The sequence below is a fragment of the Cetorhinus maximus genome, chromosome 22 (assembly GCF_964194155.1).
Source record: "Cetorhinus maximus chromosome 22, sCetMax3.hap1.1, whole genome shotgun sequence".
NCBI lineage: Eukaryota > Metazoa > Chordata > Chondrichthyes > Lamniformes > Cetorhinidae > Cetorhinus > Cetorhinus maximus.
Genome location: NC_135900.1, coordinates 24,960,717 through 24,979,743, shown reverse-complemented (window position 1 = coordinate 24,979,743; position 19,027 = coordinate 24,960,717). Strand labels below are relative to the sequence as shown.

Here is a 19,027-nt window from a genome sequence, read left to right as displayed (position 1 = left end):
GCCATATCCTTTTGCTTTCTAAGCCTGCGTATCCCCTCTCCAGAACCCTTCACCACTGTCTATTTAGTTTAAAGCCCTCTCTACAGCCCTAGTTATTTGATTCACCAGGACACTTGTCCCAGCATGGTTCAATGAAGCCCGTCCCACTGGAACAGCTCCCTTCTACCCCAGTACTGGTACCAGTGCCCCGTGAACTGAAACCCATTCCTACCACACCAATCTTTGAGCCACACATTTAATGCCTTGACTTTATTTACTCTATGCCAGTTTGTCCGTGGCTCAGGTAGTAATCCTGAGATTATTACCTTGGAAGTTCTGCTTTTTTATTTAGCTCTTAGCTGTTCAAATTCTTTCAGCAGAGCTTCCTTTCTAGTCCTATCAATGTCGTTGGTACCAACATGGACAAAAACAACTGGATCCCTCCCCTCCCACTTCAAGTTCCTTTCCAACCCTGAGGAGATGTCCTTAACCCTGGCACCAGGCAGGCAACATAGTCTTCGGGACTCACACTCAGGCTGCAGAGAACAGTATCTATCCCCCTAATTATACTATCCACTACACTGCTATGTCCCTATTTCCTCCCCCCACTTGAATGGCTCCCTGCACCACGGTGTTGTGGTCAATTCGCTCATCCTCCCTGCAGTCCCTGCTCTCATCCACACAGTTTGCATGAATCTCATAACTGTTGGACAATTGCAGGGGCCGAAGCTCCTCAAACGCTACCCCCTAGGTCCCCACACTTGTCTTGCCTACAGTCACACCCTCCTGTCCCTGATCACAGACCAAATTTGAATTACCTAATCTGGGGGATGTGAAGAGTAGGTCTATGACTAGTATTTTAAACTTAAGCAAGGGCAACTATGTGGGCATGAAAGCTGAGTTAGCTGAAGTGAACTGGGATACTAGTCTATGGGGTAGATCAATGGAATGCTCTCCTTCATTGGCAGAGGTATAGAATATAAAAGTAAGGATATAATGTTGGAATTGTATAAAACACTGGTGAGACTACAACTGGAGTATTGTGTGCAGTTCTGGTCACCACATTACAGGAAGGACGTAATAGCTCTGGAGAGAGTGCACAGGAGGTTTACAAGAATGTTGTCAGGGTTAGAAAAGTGTAGCTACGAGGAGAGATTGGATAGGTTGGGGTTATTTGCCTTAGAACAAAGAAGGCTGAGAGGTGACTAGATTGAGGTGTATAAAACTATGAGGGGAATAGATAGAGTGGACAGGATAAAATTGTTTCCCTTGGTGGAGAATTCTAGAACCAGGGAACATAGATTCAAGATAAGTGGCAGAAGATGTAGGGGGAACATGAGGAAGAACTTTTTTACGCAGAGGGTAGTGGGTGTCTGGAATTCGTTGCCCAAGGTGGTGGTAGAGGCAGAAACTCTAAACTCTTTTAAAAAGTACCTTGATCTGCACCTTAAGTGCTGTAAGCTGCAGGACTATAGGCCGGGTGCAGGAAGGTGGGATTAGAAAGGGCACCTGGGTGTCCTCGGGCTGGCATGGACAAGATGGGCCGAATGACCTTCTTCTGTGCTGTAACTTTTCTATGGTTCTAATAGAGGAGCAGTGGCAGACATTTAAGGGGATATTTTAGAATACTCAGATAAGTATATTCTGACGATAAAGAAAAATTCTGAAGGGAGGAGCCACCATCCATGGTTAACTAAAGAAGTTAGAGAAAGCATCAAACTTAAAGAAGAAGCATATAGCTGCGCAAAGATGAGTGGCAGATCAGATGATTGGCCAGAATATAAACAACAGCAGAGAATGACTAAAGGTTAATCAGGAGAAAAAAATTAGAGTATGAGAGGAAGCTAGCTAGAAATGTAAAATCGGATAGCAAGAGTTTCTACAGGTATTTAAACAGGAAAAGAGTAGATAAAGTGAGTTTTGGTCCTCTGCAGAGTGAGAATGGGGAGTTAATAGTAGATAATACGGAAATGGCGGATGAAATGAACAAATATTTTGCTTCTGTCTTCACTATAGAGGATACAAAACACATTCCAGTAATAGCTATAAATCAGGAGGTGGAGGGGAGAGAGGAACATGTTGAAATTACAATCACTGGACAAACTGATGGAGCTGTGGGCTGACAAGTCTCCGGATCCAAATGGATTTCATCCTAGGGTCTTAAAAGAGGTGGCTAATGAGGTAGTAGGTGTGTTGGTGTTAATTTTCCAAAATTCCCCACATTCTGGAAATATTCCACCAGACTGGAAAGTAGCAAATATAACTCCTCTATTCAAGAAGGGAGGGAGGCAGAAAACAGGAAACTATAGGCCAGTTAGCCTGATGTCTGTCGTGGGGAAGGTGTTAAAGTTGGTCGTTAAAGAGGTTACAGCTGGGCACTTAGAAAAGCTCAAATTAATTGGGAAGAGTCAGCATGGTTTTATGAAAGGGAAATCATGTTTAACCAATTTATTAGAGTTTTTTGAAGGAATAACATGTGTGCTGGATAGAGGGGAGCCTGTAGATGTACTGTACTTGGATTTCCAGAAAGCATTTGATAAGGTGCCACATCAAAGGTTATTGTGGAAAATAAAAGCTCATAGTGTAGGAGGTAGCATATTAGCCTGGTTAGAAGATTGGCTGGCTGGCAGAAAACAGAGAATATACCTAAATGGGTCTTTATCTGATTGGCAGGATGTGATGAGTGGAGTCCTCCAGGGGTCTTTGCTGGGGTCTCAACTTTTTACAATTTACGTCAATGACTTAGATGAGGGGAATGAAGACATGGTAGCTAAATTTGCAGATGACACAAAGAAAGGTAGGAACTGTGAAGAAGGCATAAGGAGTTTGCAATCAGATATAGGTAAGTTGAGTGAGTAGGCAAGGATCTGACAGATGGAGTATAATGTGGGAAAATGTGAAGTTGTTCACTTTGGCAGGAAGAATAAAAAAGCAGAGTTTTACTTAAATGGAGAATGGCTACAGAATTCAGAGGTGCGGAAGGATCTTGGTGTTCTCGTGCATGAGTCACAAAAAGTCAGTAAGTCAGTATGCAGGTACAGCATGTAAACAAGAAGGCTAATGGAATGCTATCCTTTATTATGAGAGGAATTGAACATTAAAGTAAGGATATGATACTTCAGTTATACAGGGCACTGGTGAGACTGTATCTCAAATACTGTGTGCAGTTTTGGTATCCTTATTAAAGGAAGGATGTAAATATGTTGGAGTCAGTTCAGCGGAGGTTTGCTAGATTAATACCTGGAATGAATGGGTTGTCTTATGAGGATAGTTTGGACTGGCTGGGCTCGTTTCCACTGGAGTTTAGAAGAGTGAGGGGTGACTTGACTGAAGTATACAAGATCCTGAATGGTCTTAACAAGTTGGACGTTGAAAGGATGTTTCCTCTTGTGGATCAGTCTAGGACTAGAGGCACTGTTTTAAAATTAGGGGTCTCCCTTATAATACAGAGATGAGAATTTTTTTCTCTCAGAGGTTTGTGCGACTTTGGAACTCTTTGCCTCAGAAGGCGGTAGAGGCGGGGTCACTGAATATTTTAAGGTAGAGGTAAATAGGTTCTTACAAAAAGCTAAAAGCTACTGCGGATGCTGGAAATCCAAAACAAAAACAGAATTACCTGGAAAAACTGAAGGGCCATGAAGGCTCGAAACGTTAACTGATTTCTTCTCCGCCGATGCTGCCAGACCTGCTGAGTTTTTCCAGGTAATTCTGTTTAAATAGGTTCTTGTTAGGCAAGGGAATCAAAGGTTATCAGGGTAAATAGGAATGTGGAACTCGAAACACAAAACAGATCAACCATGATCTTTTTGAATGGTGGAGCAGGCTCAAGGGGCTGAATGGCCTACTTCTGCTCTTATTTCGTATGTTTGTATGTTCATATGTGATAATAAGTAGATTAAGGTAACTGAAAAAAAGGAAAATTACACATAATTACAATGATCATTACCATATTACTCATATGGGTTAAAAAGTTCCTTCAGTTCAAATTGCAAGCATATAAAAATGTATCAGAGAGTGCAAATTCACAATAACAATATAAATTGTGATTGCATTTTCATTCAAAATATTTTAGACAATATACCTTCATTTTTCTCAAAAGATAACTGTAAGCTACAGGATAACTCAGACAAATAGTAAAATTACAGAGAAATTTATACTGTTTTTATCAAATCTCTTTGGTTTGCTTTCACTTTACAGATAAAATTGCGATACAAATCATCCTAATCCCTCCTTGAGCAAAGGAAAAGTAAGATTGTAGTAGCTGAGAACAATGGATGATTGCTGTTAATATATTGCATTATCAAAAGAGTGTACTTAGTTAATACATTTCCAATTCTTAGCTGCAAATCAAAGAGACCTGGAAACATAATCTTTGTAAGACAAAGAAACTTAAAGCTTGCAAGCAGCGAATTGTGTCATAGCCAAGGTAAATAAATCTGCGTCAATGTAAATAGAAAGAATGCAATAAAAAGAAGACTAACCATTCTTGTAGCAGATGTTAAGTTTTCCATTTCCTCATGGGTCACCCAGACATTTCCTGAGGGCTAATTATAAAGCCCACAGAGAACCAATGACAATCCATGTGAGGCAAGCAGTGTTAAAGAAGAAAGGCAGCACCACTGTAAGCCAATAGCGTATAGCATCATAATGAGAACAACAGCCTTACTGTTAAAATGAGCAAGTTTCCCATATGTTCATGCTCTGTTTCAAATACATTTGTGATCCCAGTAACTGCAATATTAGGATTTGTTGCATGGGAAAAGTGACCAGAAATCAAAAATTAATAAAAACAAAAAATAAGAATATTTCATCAGAAATCTGTAAATCACTTTGTAAAAGACATCAAATAGATTCTTATCGGTTACACAGAGGCTCTGGAGGCAGCAGGGCAGGCAAATTTTGAAATGTGTCGGTTGGGGTTTCTACTCAATCCATTCCCCCCCTCCAAGTAATCTTGGTGGAGGCGGGGTAAGGCTGTTATCAGCCTCCTGCCTGGCATTGGTGGGTAGCTAATTATCAGCAATTAAGTGTCCACTTAGGGGCAAATTGCTGATGCTGGTGCCTGAATGCGGCACCCATCGGCAGGCCGGGGGCACCAGTGAGGGCTCTTTTAATTTATGGCCTCCCCCGCCCCCCAATCCATGGATGCCACAGGACTAAAGCTGTGGCCACAGGCAATTTTGTGGAAGGGGTGGCAGCTGTGGATACAATTTATTTTTAAGCATTAAATCTTAAAGTGGCCTTGTAGTCTCCCTTCTACAGTGGCAGTGCCCACCTTTCCAGGTGGAGCTGCCAGCCGCCCAGAGCCTCGGGCACTCCCATTGGCCCTCCAGTCTGTGAATCTCACCTACTGCCCTTAATGGATTGGGTTCCCGGAGGTGGCTGATTAATTGGGTGCCTCTGAGAATATCGCACAGGCAGGCAAACCTCAGAAACCATTGGGTTTGGAACCTGGAGATGGTCCCAGCCTGTGTTTAAAAACTAAGGCTATAAGATTCCACCTATTGTTATGCTACTACACTATTAGAATTAAAATTGCAGTTCATATTTCCCAAAGAAATGTGCAGAGAACTGTTAACAGAAATATTGCAAAATTTTGGCTTGAGGGATCAGAATCCTCCTCAAGTTAACCTATATCTTTTCATCCTTCCTCTCTTGTATCTCACTTGCTGTAGAACTAACTGAAATATGTATACTTTATCATTCTTCACGTTAAGGAACCTACTTATTGTAAATCACAATATCATAAGATAGGTTTGCATGAAGAAGTCCCTTCAGCTGATTTAAAGTATCCTTCTATGCCCCCAGTAAAGCAGCTATGCTTGTTGAATGCAAGCATTGCATGATGGGGCAAAAACATTGCTGCTCTGATTTCCTGACCCAGAGCTCTTGAAAGCTTGGCTCCTCATTGAAAGTGCAACTGTAGAATTCAACCTTTGATCTCATCATTTCAAAATACCAATCCCACAGTGTTCTTTTTATATTATTTAATTAAATCATCCTTTCTGCAAATCCATCTCAAACATCTAATCATTCTTTATAGAAAAATACATATGTCTGTTGTAATTGGCCGTCACAACTTTGAAACAGTGCCTACCTTCTTGAGTTGAGCTTCCATGTCTCAAAGTATTGTTTCAGGTTTATTTTTTCTATTCTATTAAGTACATATTGGGTTTCCTCTGAGACATTTTCTTTCAAGCTGGAGAGTCCTAACAGATCAAGTCATTTCTCATACCTCTTTCTACTCATGACAGCCTATGACATTATTTACATTCATGTCATGTAAGTGCTAGGTAATGATCAAAAAGGTTCTAACACAACATCCGATCAAAACAGGTCACAGTCATCTGCTGGAAAAGAACTTTCCTGATAATGAAAAATAGTTAGGCTCCAATAGAGGTGACTGCTCAGAATAAACAGAAACCACACAAGTGGGAGAGCTGTATTGGTTGAGGGAAGAAAATTGGCTGGATCATTGAAATAATTCTTTGCTATTCTTTAAATATTGTCCTGGGATTTTTAATTTTCATAGATTTAGGGTAAGAGGTAGGAGGTTTAGTGTGTGGTGGGGATCTGGATCTCACAGGATGAAAAGGTGGTAGAGACAGAGACCCACACAACATTTAAAAAGTACTTATATCTCCACTTGAAGAGCTGTAGCCTACAAGTCAAAGGACCAAGAGCTGGAAACTCAGATTAGACTGGATGGCTCCTTGCCGACTCCTTGGTGCGGACATGATGTACTGAATGGCCTCCTTTTATGCTGTAAATTTCTGTGATTCTAGCAAAACAAATTACTTGGCTGTGGCAGATTTGAGATAAGCTATCACATCTTCACACCCACTCTTTATCTTAAGACTTGCAAAGATCATTTTTGTTTCTGGGATATGTTTCTTCGGATTCTCCAGGTAATTCCTAATTCGACATTTCATCCAAATGATCATACCTCAATACTGCATAACCAATAGTCACATCAGTTCAAATTAAATTATTGTCTATGAAATGCTCTGTGACATTTCTGAGGCAGATGATATTTAAGCAACATGGAAGTAAGTCTTTATTTATGAATTAACAAACCAAAGCTATGATGTAGTGTTAAACCTATAAACCTAGCATTAATTATTGTAAATGTGCCTTTGTGTGGTTTAATCAACCCCCTACCTGGTATTAAAAAATACCGTTTCAGGCCTCTTCTGGTCCAATACTCTTCCTCACTTGGTCTGCCTGGCAGGAACAGATTGCTGCTCCCTGCTTAGGCTGTCGAAGTAAAATTATAGCTGTGTCCTGATAACATAATCAGGAACAAAAATGCACAAATTATAAAGGACCCCTTTGACTTTCGGTGGATGTCTTTGCTGCCCAATCAGGATATCAGATAAAAATTCCCGCTAGCCAGGTCCCAGTTCCTTGGAGTTGAGGTGGGGTCTGGGCAATTTTACTGGCTTGCATTTCAGCCTTGAAATGGGTGTTTAAGAGGGGTTATTAAACAAGTATTTAAGAAATTTTAGGAAATGGAATAGATGAATACAGAATATTATGTTAAATTAAATTGCAACATTAGGACAAGAGGAAATAATTTCAAAGTAGTGAAAACTAAGATAAGGGCTGATATTAGCAAATTCTTCTTTCCAGATCGAGTGACTGATCAACTCAATAATAGATTTGGAGGTAGAGTAATGAAGGTGAAAACTCTGAATGCATTAAGAAATAACTGGATGTGCAATAGGAACTTTAGGGTCTTCCTAGATGAATGAATTTAAATGTGTCAAATAGGCTGCCAAATATGTAACTACCTTCTATTTTTCTAATCGATTTAAAGGGCATGATTTTTTTTAACTCATTTCTGGGAAACGCTGGCAAGGTCAGCGTTTATTGCCTATCCCTAATTGCCCTTGCGAAAGTGGTGGTGAAGCGTCTTCTTGAACTGCTGCCAAACATATGAACATACAAATTAGGAGCAGGAGTAGGCCATTTGGCCCCTCGAGTCTGCTCCACCATTCAATAAGATCATGGCTGATCTGACTGTGGCCTCAACTCCCTTGTTAGTCAAGGATCCATCTACTTCTGCCTTAAAAATATTCATTAACTCTGCCTCCATCACGCTCTGGGGAAGAGAGTGCAAAGATTCACAACACTCTGAGAGATAAAAATTCTTCTCATCCCCATCTTAAATGGGAGACTCCTTATTTTTAAAATGTGTCCCCTAGTTCTAATCTCTCCCACAAGGGGAAACATTCAGTATCCGATCTGTCAAGTCCCCTCAGGGTCTTATATGTTTCAATAAGATCACCTCTTAGTCTTCTAAACTCCAATGGATACAGTCTCAGCCTGTCCAACCTTTCCTCATAATTTAACCCCCATCCACTCCCATCCCAGGTATTGGTCAAATGAACCTTCTCTGAATTGCTTCTAACGCATTTATATCCTTTCTTAAATAAGGAGACAAAAACTGCATACAATACTCTAGATGTGGTCCCACCAACACCCTGTACAAATGTAGCAAAACACCCCTGCTTTTATATTCCATTCCTCTTGCATAAACGACAACATTCTATTTACCTTCCTAATCACTTGTTGTACCTTTTCTTGATTCATGTACCAGGATACCCAGATCCCTCTGTTCCTCAGAGCTCTGCAATCTCTCCACTTAAATATTATGCTGCTTTTCTATTCATCCTGCCAAAGTAGACAAGTTCATATTTTACCACATTATACTCCATCTGCCAAATTTTTGCCCGCTCACTTGACCTATCTACTTCCCTTTACAGACAGGTTATGTCCTCCTCACAAGTTACTTTCTTACCTATCTTATGTTATCAGCAAATATAGCAACCATACATTCAGTCCCTTTATCCAAGTCATTGATATAAGTTGTAAATAGTTGAGGTCCCAGCACTGAGCCCTGAGGCACTCCACTTATTACATCTTGCTAACCCGAAAAGGACCCAGAAATTCCAACTCTCTGCTTCCTGTTAGCTAACCAATCCTCTATCCTGCCAATATGTTACTCCTATGTGATGAGCTCATATTTTCTGTGATAACCTGTAATGCGGCACCTTGTCAAATGCCTCTGGTAATCTAAGTACAGAACATCCACAGGTTCCCCTTTATGTACATTGCTTGTTACTTCCTCAAAGAACTCCAATAAATTAGTGAAACATGTGACTGGATTTTGCCCTTGTCGGGTGGGCAGTATGGGCGGGCCCGGGAGCGGCTGTGAATTGACTGCCACCCACAATTGGGCCTCGAGCGCGATTTCACGCTGGCAGGTCAATTAAGGTCTGCCCAGCATGGAACGCAGCTCATCACTGGCCAGGAAAAGCCAAGCAGGGGCGGGGGCCTTTTTGCTGCCGGGTCCAATGGCGACCCAAAGGCCGGTTTAAAAACGGCCCAGGCAGCCCCAGGAAGGCTGCCAGGGAAGGACGTCTGGCTGCCATTCTGAAGTTGCACTTGAGTGTGGCAGCATGCGTCAGGCAGGAGGGCAGGTTAAGTGGGCACTTGGCCCCCCACTTTTTGGATGAGTGCCTCGCGGTCCTGCTGGAGGAGATGGTTGCCAGGAGGGACACCCTTGTTCACAGAGATGGGAGAAGGAGGCCACCGCACCTCACCAAGAGGGTATGGCAGGAGGTGGCAGCCTGGGTGAGCAGCCTGACGTGGTGCGGCGCGCATGGGTGCAGTGCTGGAAGAGCTTCAATGACCTACTGCGCTCAGGAAGGGTGAATACCGTGTTGGCATGGGTCAGTGTGCAGAAGTGTTAAGGTATGGCCGTCCGCCCTTGGACCTCAGTGGTGCTAGATTCTGAGTGCAAACTGTCAATCATGCCGGAGCTGGCCAAGGGGTGAGCCCTGGCTGCTTGGACTGAGTGCCTTGAGGCTCAAGGGCCATGACTCGGATGTGCCATGCAAGGTGTTCCTCAACTGGGGCTGGCCAGGCTGCAATGCTGCTGCAGGTTCAGAGTGGACTAATTGATGCTCCTCTGTCCTTTCAGGAGAAGACAAGCCATAACCAAGTTGAGAGGGCACGTAACAGGTGGAGGCCTGCCCAACCTGCTGATGCTCTTCCGCTTCAAGTAAGATGACCTGGAGCTGGAGAGCCGGCGCACTCCCCGTGCAACTTGGCATAGAGAGGCGGGTGTGCCAAACAATGGTAAGAGCGCAGTGCACAGAGATCAGACTTTCGGATTGTGGAATGATTCTAGTGCAGTCTCCTCACTGATGTGAGCCTCGAACCTGATGTCCCCATTAAGTGTTGGAAGACGATGGCACCATGATGCAGATCTCCAATGTCTCACCAGGGTGCCTCGCATACACAGTGACAGTGTGATGACTTTAACTAATGACATGCCCTTTTAGGTTTGCCAGCAGGCGTCCCATCTTCAGACCCCGGAGGTCCACCCCTGACGCCAGAGGACCACTGGGCCTGACTGTCACCTGCGTCAAACCCGCTCTCTGAAGCAGGCACCAGCGCAGATACCAGCACCTCAGTGGGCATTAGATTGGCGGCTAGTATCTCGGTGCACATTGGTGAGGGCACTCATCACTGATGAGCCTCTGGATTTGTCCATTAGGTGGCAGATGCTGGATGTGCAGCGAGATGTGCAGGAGGATCTGGCGGAGATCCATGACAGTCTGTGCCCCATGGTCTCCATAACGGAGGAGTCCATGCAGAGCATGAGCACTGTGTTGACCATCATGGGTGAGCGCACTGCCTCCTCCATTGAGAGAGTGGCGACTCTCATGGATATGTAGCTCCAGGGACAGAATGAGGGGTTCCTGGGGTTGTGCTTGGACCTCCAAGCCCTCACACAGGTACTGACTTCAGGCAGTCAGTGTGGGAGATGGATGAGGCACCCATTATCCCAGATAGGCACCTGTTCATCAATGTTGTGCAGGTGATGCTGGATGTATGTGGCTCTGAACTTTATTGCACAGGTACTAAGTGTTCTTCGTGTTCAAACGAAAAGGTCCTTTCAGACATCCGGGATGGAGGAGGCAGTCCTGGCATGCATTTGAAGCTGATCTTTGGTAGCCTAGCTGAAGGAATGTTGGATCAAGGCGTCCCTGGAGGTTAACGAGGGTCTGGCTCCACCCCCTCAGCATTCTCCTCACCATGCTCATCTTCAGACTCACCGCTGGACTCATCATCTGTGGTCTGTGCAGCTGCATCAAGGTCTCCTTTCTTCAGTGGGTCCCCCCTTGCCAATGCCAGATTGTGGAGAGTGTAGCATGCAACCACTATCAGTGACAGCCACTCTTGGGTGTACTGTAGTGCTCCCCCTGAATGGTCCAGGCATTGGAAGCGCATCCTGATAAGACCTATGGTCCTCCCTACCAACACCCTTGTGGAGCTCGTATTGTAACACTTCTCTGCCTCTGTTCTTGGGTGGCAGAGAGGCTTCATGAACCACCTCTTCAACGGATAGCTCTTGTCACCCAGCAGCCATCTGTCTATTCGGGTTGGAGCATGGAATAGTCTCAGCACCTGGGAGTGTCTGAAGATGCATGCGTCATGGGAGCTGCCAGGGTACCTTGCACAGACTTGCAAAATCTGCATCCTGTGGTCACACACTATCTGCATGGAGTGGAATCCCTTCCAGTTGATGAAGGTGCCCGGCTGACCCGCTGGCATCTTGTTGGCCATATGTGTGCAGTCGATGGCACCCTGGACGCGGGGGAACCCAGCAATCGCTGCAAAGCTTCTGGCTCGCTTAGCTTGTTTGTACGGCAAAGAATAAAGGTCAGTACCTGCCTGAACAGAGCTTCTGTCGCCAGCTTGATGCAACTGTGAACAACTGCTTGGGAGACTCGACACAGATCTCCCACTGAGCCCTGGAAAGAGCCGGAGGCATAGAAGTTGAGGGCCACTGAAAACCTCAGAGCCACTTGTATGGGGTGTCCACCCACACAGTTGGAGGTGATCTCAGGCCCAATCATCTGGCAAATGGAGGTCACTGTCTCCCTTGAGAAGCGGAACCTCTTTCAGCATTGCACCTCAGACATATTGAGGTAGCTGCATCGCCACCTGTAAACCCTGGCAGCAGGATAGTGGTGTGTTCTGCAGCCCCTTCCACCTTGGACTACCTGTTGGCCCTGCACCTCTTGTGCCTGCGCCTCTCCTCTCACAGGTCCCTCCCCTGGAAGCTGCATAGGGACATGTGGCCTCCTCTCCCCTCCGCCCCTCTCTCCCTCCTCAGCGGAGACTACAATCCCCATTACCAGGGTAAAGGAAGGCTGTCAGATACCTGGAAGAGGGTACACAGTCTGAATCCTCCTGGGGCCTGGGGGCCTCCTGGGGAGGTGGAAGGTGATGCCAGGGAAAGTGAATATATTTATTAAGTGACAAAATGTGTTCACCCATGCAACCACTTCCGCAGCAGGGTTGGAGGTAGCCAGTGCAATGGTTGGCCCTGTTGCCTCTGATGACTTTGGCGTGCGCATTCTGGAGATCTGAGGCCTTAAGGCCCCAGCTTGCTTTGGTTGGCCTTCTGCGGACCTGCTGCTCCCTCTGTGGTGACAGAGGATGAGATTGAGGGGGTCACAGGCAAAGGGGACTCGGAGGGAATGGACAATCTCTGATTCCTGAGTGGATGACCCAGGGGTGTCCAGTTGCTGCTCCTCCTCCCTTTGGGTGCTTGAGGATCCCGGCCTGACTCCTTGAGGGGAAAAAGCACCTGGAGGGACGTTGAGGTGCCCCATTTCCCTCTCACATTGCCACAGTAGGAACTCACCCATGGCTAACATGATGGAGTGCAGGTCTGCGCGCATCTCCGCGTTCTATTGGACCAGGGTCTACATGGCGTCCACCATGCATCCTTCCCATGGAGACCTCTATACACTAACATATGGACATCACTTCATCAGAGAGCAGGAGGAAGCAGAGGAACCTCTGGCTCACGTACCACTCTGTTGAGGGCAATCAACAGCTATGTATGATGTTCCCCCGCCTTTTGCTGACTCTCCACGATGAGTTGTAAGGCCCAATCCAGAGGCTCGTCACCTACTTGGACCTCACAGCTGCCTCTTCCCCTGCAGTTCTCTGAGTGCCAGGAGCTTGGCTGAACCTGCCTCCTCCAGCTGCGAACACATGTCCATGCTGTGACAACTAGAGTGTGAACCTGAGCCTGCTCTAGATCTAGGTCCCACTGAGATGTATGTCTCTGCGCTGGTGGAGGGTATGGCTAAGCGCTGTGACAGTCTTCTAGGCTGCTTATTACCAGCTCTTCAATGGAGGAGGTGTCGTCTTCCCTGGAGCTGAGGGGCGGGCTGGCTGGCTGAGGGTGTCGGTTGCTTGGCAGAGCTACCTGTGAACTAAAGTAAAGATAATTAGAGCTTTGCAGCAGAGCCAAAAGCAGGAGAGAGAGCACTCTCAGTTGTGTTGAGAGAGGGATGATGTGGTGCAGGATCCTAATGTGGGTGTTCGCTGGCAACTTCATTGTTGTCACAGGCACAGTCCACATCCTCACCAGTCAGCACGATGGCACATTCCTCAAAGTGAGTGAGGGGCCTAATGTGGGCCACTTCACCCCAGGTCAGGGACCCCTCCCTGCTGTTGTGAGCAAGCTTTTCCTGCATGAAAACAGATGGAGAGAATGTGAACAGGATGCATGGCACTGTGTGGAATGTTTGTGTGGTGAACAGAGCCATGGATGGGATAAGGATGTGAGCTCCAGAGGATATGAGCCTGATGGGGATGTGAGGGTGCGTGAGAGAGCTAGTGGTGTTGTCCCTTGAGTTGTGAGATCCCAGTAGACATGTGATGGGTTTGTGAGTGTGTGAGTTGAGAGTGATGAGGTGGTTGACTTATCCTGGCATTCATCCTCTTCCTGCACTGTATACCTGATCTCCTCTGTGCTCTAGTGGTGCTGGCCACGGCTGCCACCACCTCCCAGGCCGGGTTGGCAACTCTGGTGGACTTCCTGAAGCCAGGGTAGAGGACATTGCAGCAGCCTTTTACTTATCCAGCAGGCGCCAAGAGAAGCCCCACTAAATTTGGGGGCTGCAGTCTTCTTTGCTTTCAGGGCCATCTATCTGCTGGAGCAGTATTGGTTTGAAGTAGGCTGTGCTCTGGTGTGCTTTAAATATGACACCTGGAGCAAAGAAGTGCTGAGGTTATAGTGTGGTGGGCAAATCCCAGCCTACCTGTCAGCAATCTGGCGTGTTTCCAGTGATTGTATTATTAATAAGGTGGGGCATGCCGGGAAGGGGACGATATGGTTCGAAAACCCACTATTGTGGCCAGCGGGTAAAACGTCATTTTTCATGCCCGCTACCGCACTTAGTGTGAATCTGGGACGATTCAGCCCTTAGTCATTCTTTGTAGTTCTTTATATTCTGTTGAATTTTCTGACGTGTCACTCATCTTTGTGGAATTATATGCTTTTTCTTTCAATTTGATACGATCTTTAACTTCTTTAGTTAGCCGCGGATGGTGCATCCTTCCCTCACAGTCTTTCTTTCTCACTGGAATATATCTTTTCTGAGTATTCTGAAATATCTCCTAAAATGTCTGGCACTGCGTCTCTACTGATCTATCCCTTAACCTAATTTCCCAGTTCACTTTAGCCAGCTCTGTCTTCATGCCATTATAATTGCCCTTATTTAAGTTAATAACACTAGTCTTGATTCATTCCTCTCTCCCTCAAACTGAATGTGAAATTCAATAATATTATGATCACTGCCTTCATTATGAGGTCATTAATTAATTCCGTGTCATTGCACATTACCAGTTCTAGAATAGCCTGCTCTCTGGTTGGTGCTAAAATGTGCTGCACTAAGAAACTGTCCTGAAAACAGTCTATGAGCTCATCATCCAGGCTCCCTTCACTAATCTGGTATGTAGATTAAAATCACCCATGATTATTGCTGTACCTTGCTCCTAAACTCCTATTATTTCTTCCTGTATACCTTTTCCTACAGTGTGGTTACCCTTAGGGGGCCTATAAACCACTCCCACAAGTGACTTCTTACCTTTGCTATTTCTCATCCCTACCTCCAATGATTTTATATTTTGATCTCCAGAACTAAGGTCATCTCTCTCTATTGTGCCAATGTCATCCTCAATTAACAGAGCAACCCCTCCACCTTTTCCTAGGTTCCTGTCTTTCCTAAATGTCATGTACTCTTAAATATTCAGGTCCCAGTCTTTGTCTCCCTGTAGCCTTGGGTGGAATCAGCCCAGATTTGCACTAAGTGTGGTAGCAGGCGGGTAAAATGATGTTTTACCTACCAGCCGCGACAGCAGATTTTCACGTTGTATCGTCCCAAACTTGCCACATTACTTATGCATTCCTGGGAAACACATCATTTCCATGGCGGGCGGGCTGTCATTCGTCCACCATGCCATCACTTCACCGCTCCATCATGCCAGGCACCATATTTAAAGTACAGCCGCGCTCAGTGCTTTCAGCCCAGGACTGCAGCAAAGAAAACATGGCTTTGAAAGGCAAGAAGATTGTAGCCCTCGAGCCGCAAGATGGGCAGCTACATTACCACTTCGGCTTGGTAGGTGATGGCAGTGGTGATCAGTGCCAGTGTTGCACAGAAGAGATTGGCCATCCAAACCAGAAAGAGGATGAATGATCTTATCCGTGTAGCCAAGGTAAGGCAACCATCTCATCACTCTAAACTCACACAATAAAGCCCATCACATATTCACTGGCATCTCACTCACTGCCAGCTCAAGGGACATCACTGCCCATTCTCACGCACATACCCTCACATGTCCATCTGGCCTCAGCTCCTCTAGAGGGCCTCGTCAGCCCTCACCATCTTGAGGCCACTTGCACAGATCAATATGTGCCCCCACACACACCCTGGGATATCCTCCTTCCCCAATACAGCTTTCGTCCTGCAGCCTCTTCCCTTGCCTGAGGCCACTTCTCCCCCTTCCCCAAGCGAGCCCTAGCCCTGCAGCCATTGAAAAGTCACCCACATATGGCTGATCTGGTAGGTAGGAACCTACACGTGAGCCCCACTAAAAGTGATGTGGTGCTGCCTGTGAAGCCTGGCGCTGATGACTGTGAGTGCTGACCGAAGCAAGGTAGGCAAACAAACCTTGAAGTCCTGAGTGAAGTGCAGATCACCAAGTGCATGCCTTCTTTATGCTGTTGTGAAACACGTCAGTGTGTTTTCCCACCAATGTGGGCGGGCGATCCAAGGGGTGGGGGTGGGGGTGGGGGGTGGGTGGGGATGAGTCCAGCGGGCTGGCCTTATAATGATATGCTGATGTATTACAATAAGGTTCCCGATATCTGATGGTGGAGAATGCGGCCCGCCATTGTAGGGTGGAGCGGACGATTGCAAACTGGTTTCACAATGTTGTGAAACTGATTTTTGGCCTTTTTGCCATATTGTCCGCTCATGACACCGAACACACCTTATGCCAACGGGCACAGAAAATCCCAGCCCATGAGTCGGTAATAGCTAGCAGATCATAAGTATTTACTTCCGTTTGTGCCGTCAGTTCATCTGTTCTGTTATGAATGCTATGTGCATTCAGATACAGAGACTTTAGTTCTGTATTTTTACATTTATTAAGCTCTAGCTTTATCTGCTGGTGCACTTTTAGGTTTGTGCACTCTATCCCTTCCTGCCACGCTCTGAGTATCATTTCCTTTATTCCTACCTGCTCTTTTGCCTTGTCTTCTCTACTTAATTTATCACATCTTCCCAAACCTGATCCCTTGCCCCCACTATTTAGTTTAAAGCCCTCTCTACTGCCCTATATATACAATTTGCCACTTGTCTCATCTTGGTATTCCCATGTGCTGTTAGGTGGAAAGTTCCTAGATTTTGAGCCAGTGGCAATGTAGGAACTATGAATTTTTTAATACATTTATGGTATGTGGGTTTTGCTGGCAAGGCCGACATTTATTGCCCATCCCTAATTGCCCTTGAGAAGGTGGTGGTGAGCTGCTTTCTTGAGCCGCTGCAGTCCCTGTGGTACAGATACACCTACAGTGCTGTTAGGGAGGGAGTTCCAGGATTTTGACCCAGCAACAGTGAAGGAACAGTGATACAGTTCCAAGACAGGATGGTGAGTGGCTTGGAGGGGAACTTCCAGGTGGTGGTGTTCCCATGTATCTGCTGCCCCTGTCCTTCTAGATGGTAGCAGTCTTGGGTTTGGAAGGTGCTGTCTAAGGAGCCTTGGTGAGTTCCTACAGTGCATCTTCTGTTCGTCGGTGGTGGAGGGAGTGAATGTTTTTGGAAGGGGTGCCAATTAAGCAGGGTGCTTTGTCCAGGATGGTGTCAAGCTTCTTGAGTGTTGTTGGAGCTACACTCATCCAGGCAAGTGGAGAGTATTCCATCACACTTCAGACTTGTGCCTTCTGGATGGTGGACAGGCCTTGGGGAGTCAGGAGGTAAGTTATTTGCTGCAGGATTCCTTGCCTCTGACCTGCTCTTTTCGCCACAGTGTTTATATGGCTAGTCCAGTTCAGTTTCTGGTCAATGGTAACCCCTCAGGATATTGATAGTGGGGGATTCAGCAATGGTAATGCCATTGAAGTTTCAAGGGTGATGGTTAGATTCTCTCTTGTTGGAGAGAGTCATTGCCTGGCACTTGTGTAGCACGAATGTTACTTGCCACGTATCAGCCCAAGCCTGGATATTGTCCCGATCTTGCTGCTTTTGGACATGGACCACTTCAGTATCTGAGGAGCTGCGAATGGTGCTGAACATTATGCAATCATCAGCGAACATCCCCACTTCTGACCTTATGATACAAGGTCATTGATGAAGCAGCTGAAGATGGTCAGGCCCAGGACACTACCCTGAGGAACTCCTGCAGTGATGTCCTGGAGCTGAGATGACTGACCTCCAACAACCACAACCATCTTCTTTTGTGCTAGGTATGACTCCAACCAGCGTAGAGTTTTCCCCCTGTTTCGCATTGACTCCAGTTTTGCTAGTGCTCCTTGATGCCACACTTGAGCAAATGCTGCCTTGATGTCAAGGGGAGTCACTCTCACCTCATTTCTGAAGTTCAGCTGTTTTCTCCATGTTTGAACCAAGTCAGGTTTGTGTGTGACTGGGAAGGGAACTTGCAGGTGGTAGTGTTCCCATGTTCTTTTAGATGATAGACATCAAGAGTTTGGAAGATGCTTTTGAAGGAGTGTGGTGAGTTGCATCTTGTCAGTGGTAGAAACTGCAGCCACTGTGCACTGGTAGTAGAGGGAGTGAATGATTAAATTGGTGGATGGGTGCTCATCAAGCAGGTTTCAAGCTTCTTGAGTTTTGCTGGAGCTGCACTCATATAGGCAAATGGGAGAATTCCATCACACCCTTGACTTGTGTCTTATAGATGCTGCACAGGCTTTGGGGAGTCAGCAGGTGAGGTACTAGTTGCAGAATTCCTAGCCTCTGATCTGCTCTTGCCATCAAAGTATTTATGTAGCTGATCTTATTAAGTTTTTGGTCAATGGTCAAACTCAGGATATTAACGGCACGGGATTCAGGGATGGTAATGCCCTTGAATGTCAAGGCAAAGTTGTTTAATTTCCTTTTGATGGTTATGTTCATTATCTGTCACTTATATGGCATCTAATTTACTCGCCATTTATCAGCCCAAGCCTGAATGTTGTTCATGTATGGCTGATTGCTGGCAACAATTACACATTATTTGAGGAGCTGCAAATGGAACTAAAGATTTTGCAAGTGGGGTTAAACAGGAAGATAGTAGCATAGTGTTAATGTCACTAGACCTAGTAACCCAGAGGCCCAAGCTAATACTCTGGGGGCATGGGTTCAAATCCCATCATGGCAGCTGGTGGAATTTAAATTCAATTAATAAATTTGGTATTGAAAGTCAGTAATGGTAATTATGAATTATGAAGCTATCATTGTTGTAAATGCCCTTTAGGAGAGGAAATCTGCCAACCTTACCTGCCTGGCCTATCTGTAACCCTAGATCTACAGCAATGTGGTTGACCAGATGGGTCTTTACAGCAATTGACAATGGTTTCATGGAAATCATTCAACTTTTAATTCCAGATTTTAAAAAAATATATTGAATTCAAATTCCACCATCTGCTGTGGTGGGATTCAAACCC

The 19,027-nt window shown here is 45.6% G+C and overlaps 1 protein-coding gene across 1 annotated transcript in view; it reads right to left on the bottom strand.

Annotated features, from left to right (window-relative positions):
- Window positions 1-19,027, bottom strand: part of ppfia2 (PTPRF interacting protein alpha 2) — a 373,178-nt gene that overhangs the window by 55,712 nt on the left and 298,439 nt on the right. Inside the window, exon 21 of the mRNA XM_078567936.1 lies at window positions 4,461-4,523. Coding sequence (XP_078424062.1) covers window positions 4,461-4,523 — 63 coding nt within the window. The remainder of the gene's footprint in view (window positions 1-4,460; window positions 4,524-19,027) is intronic.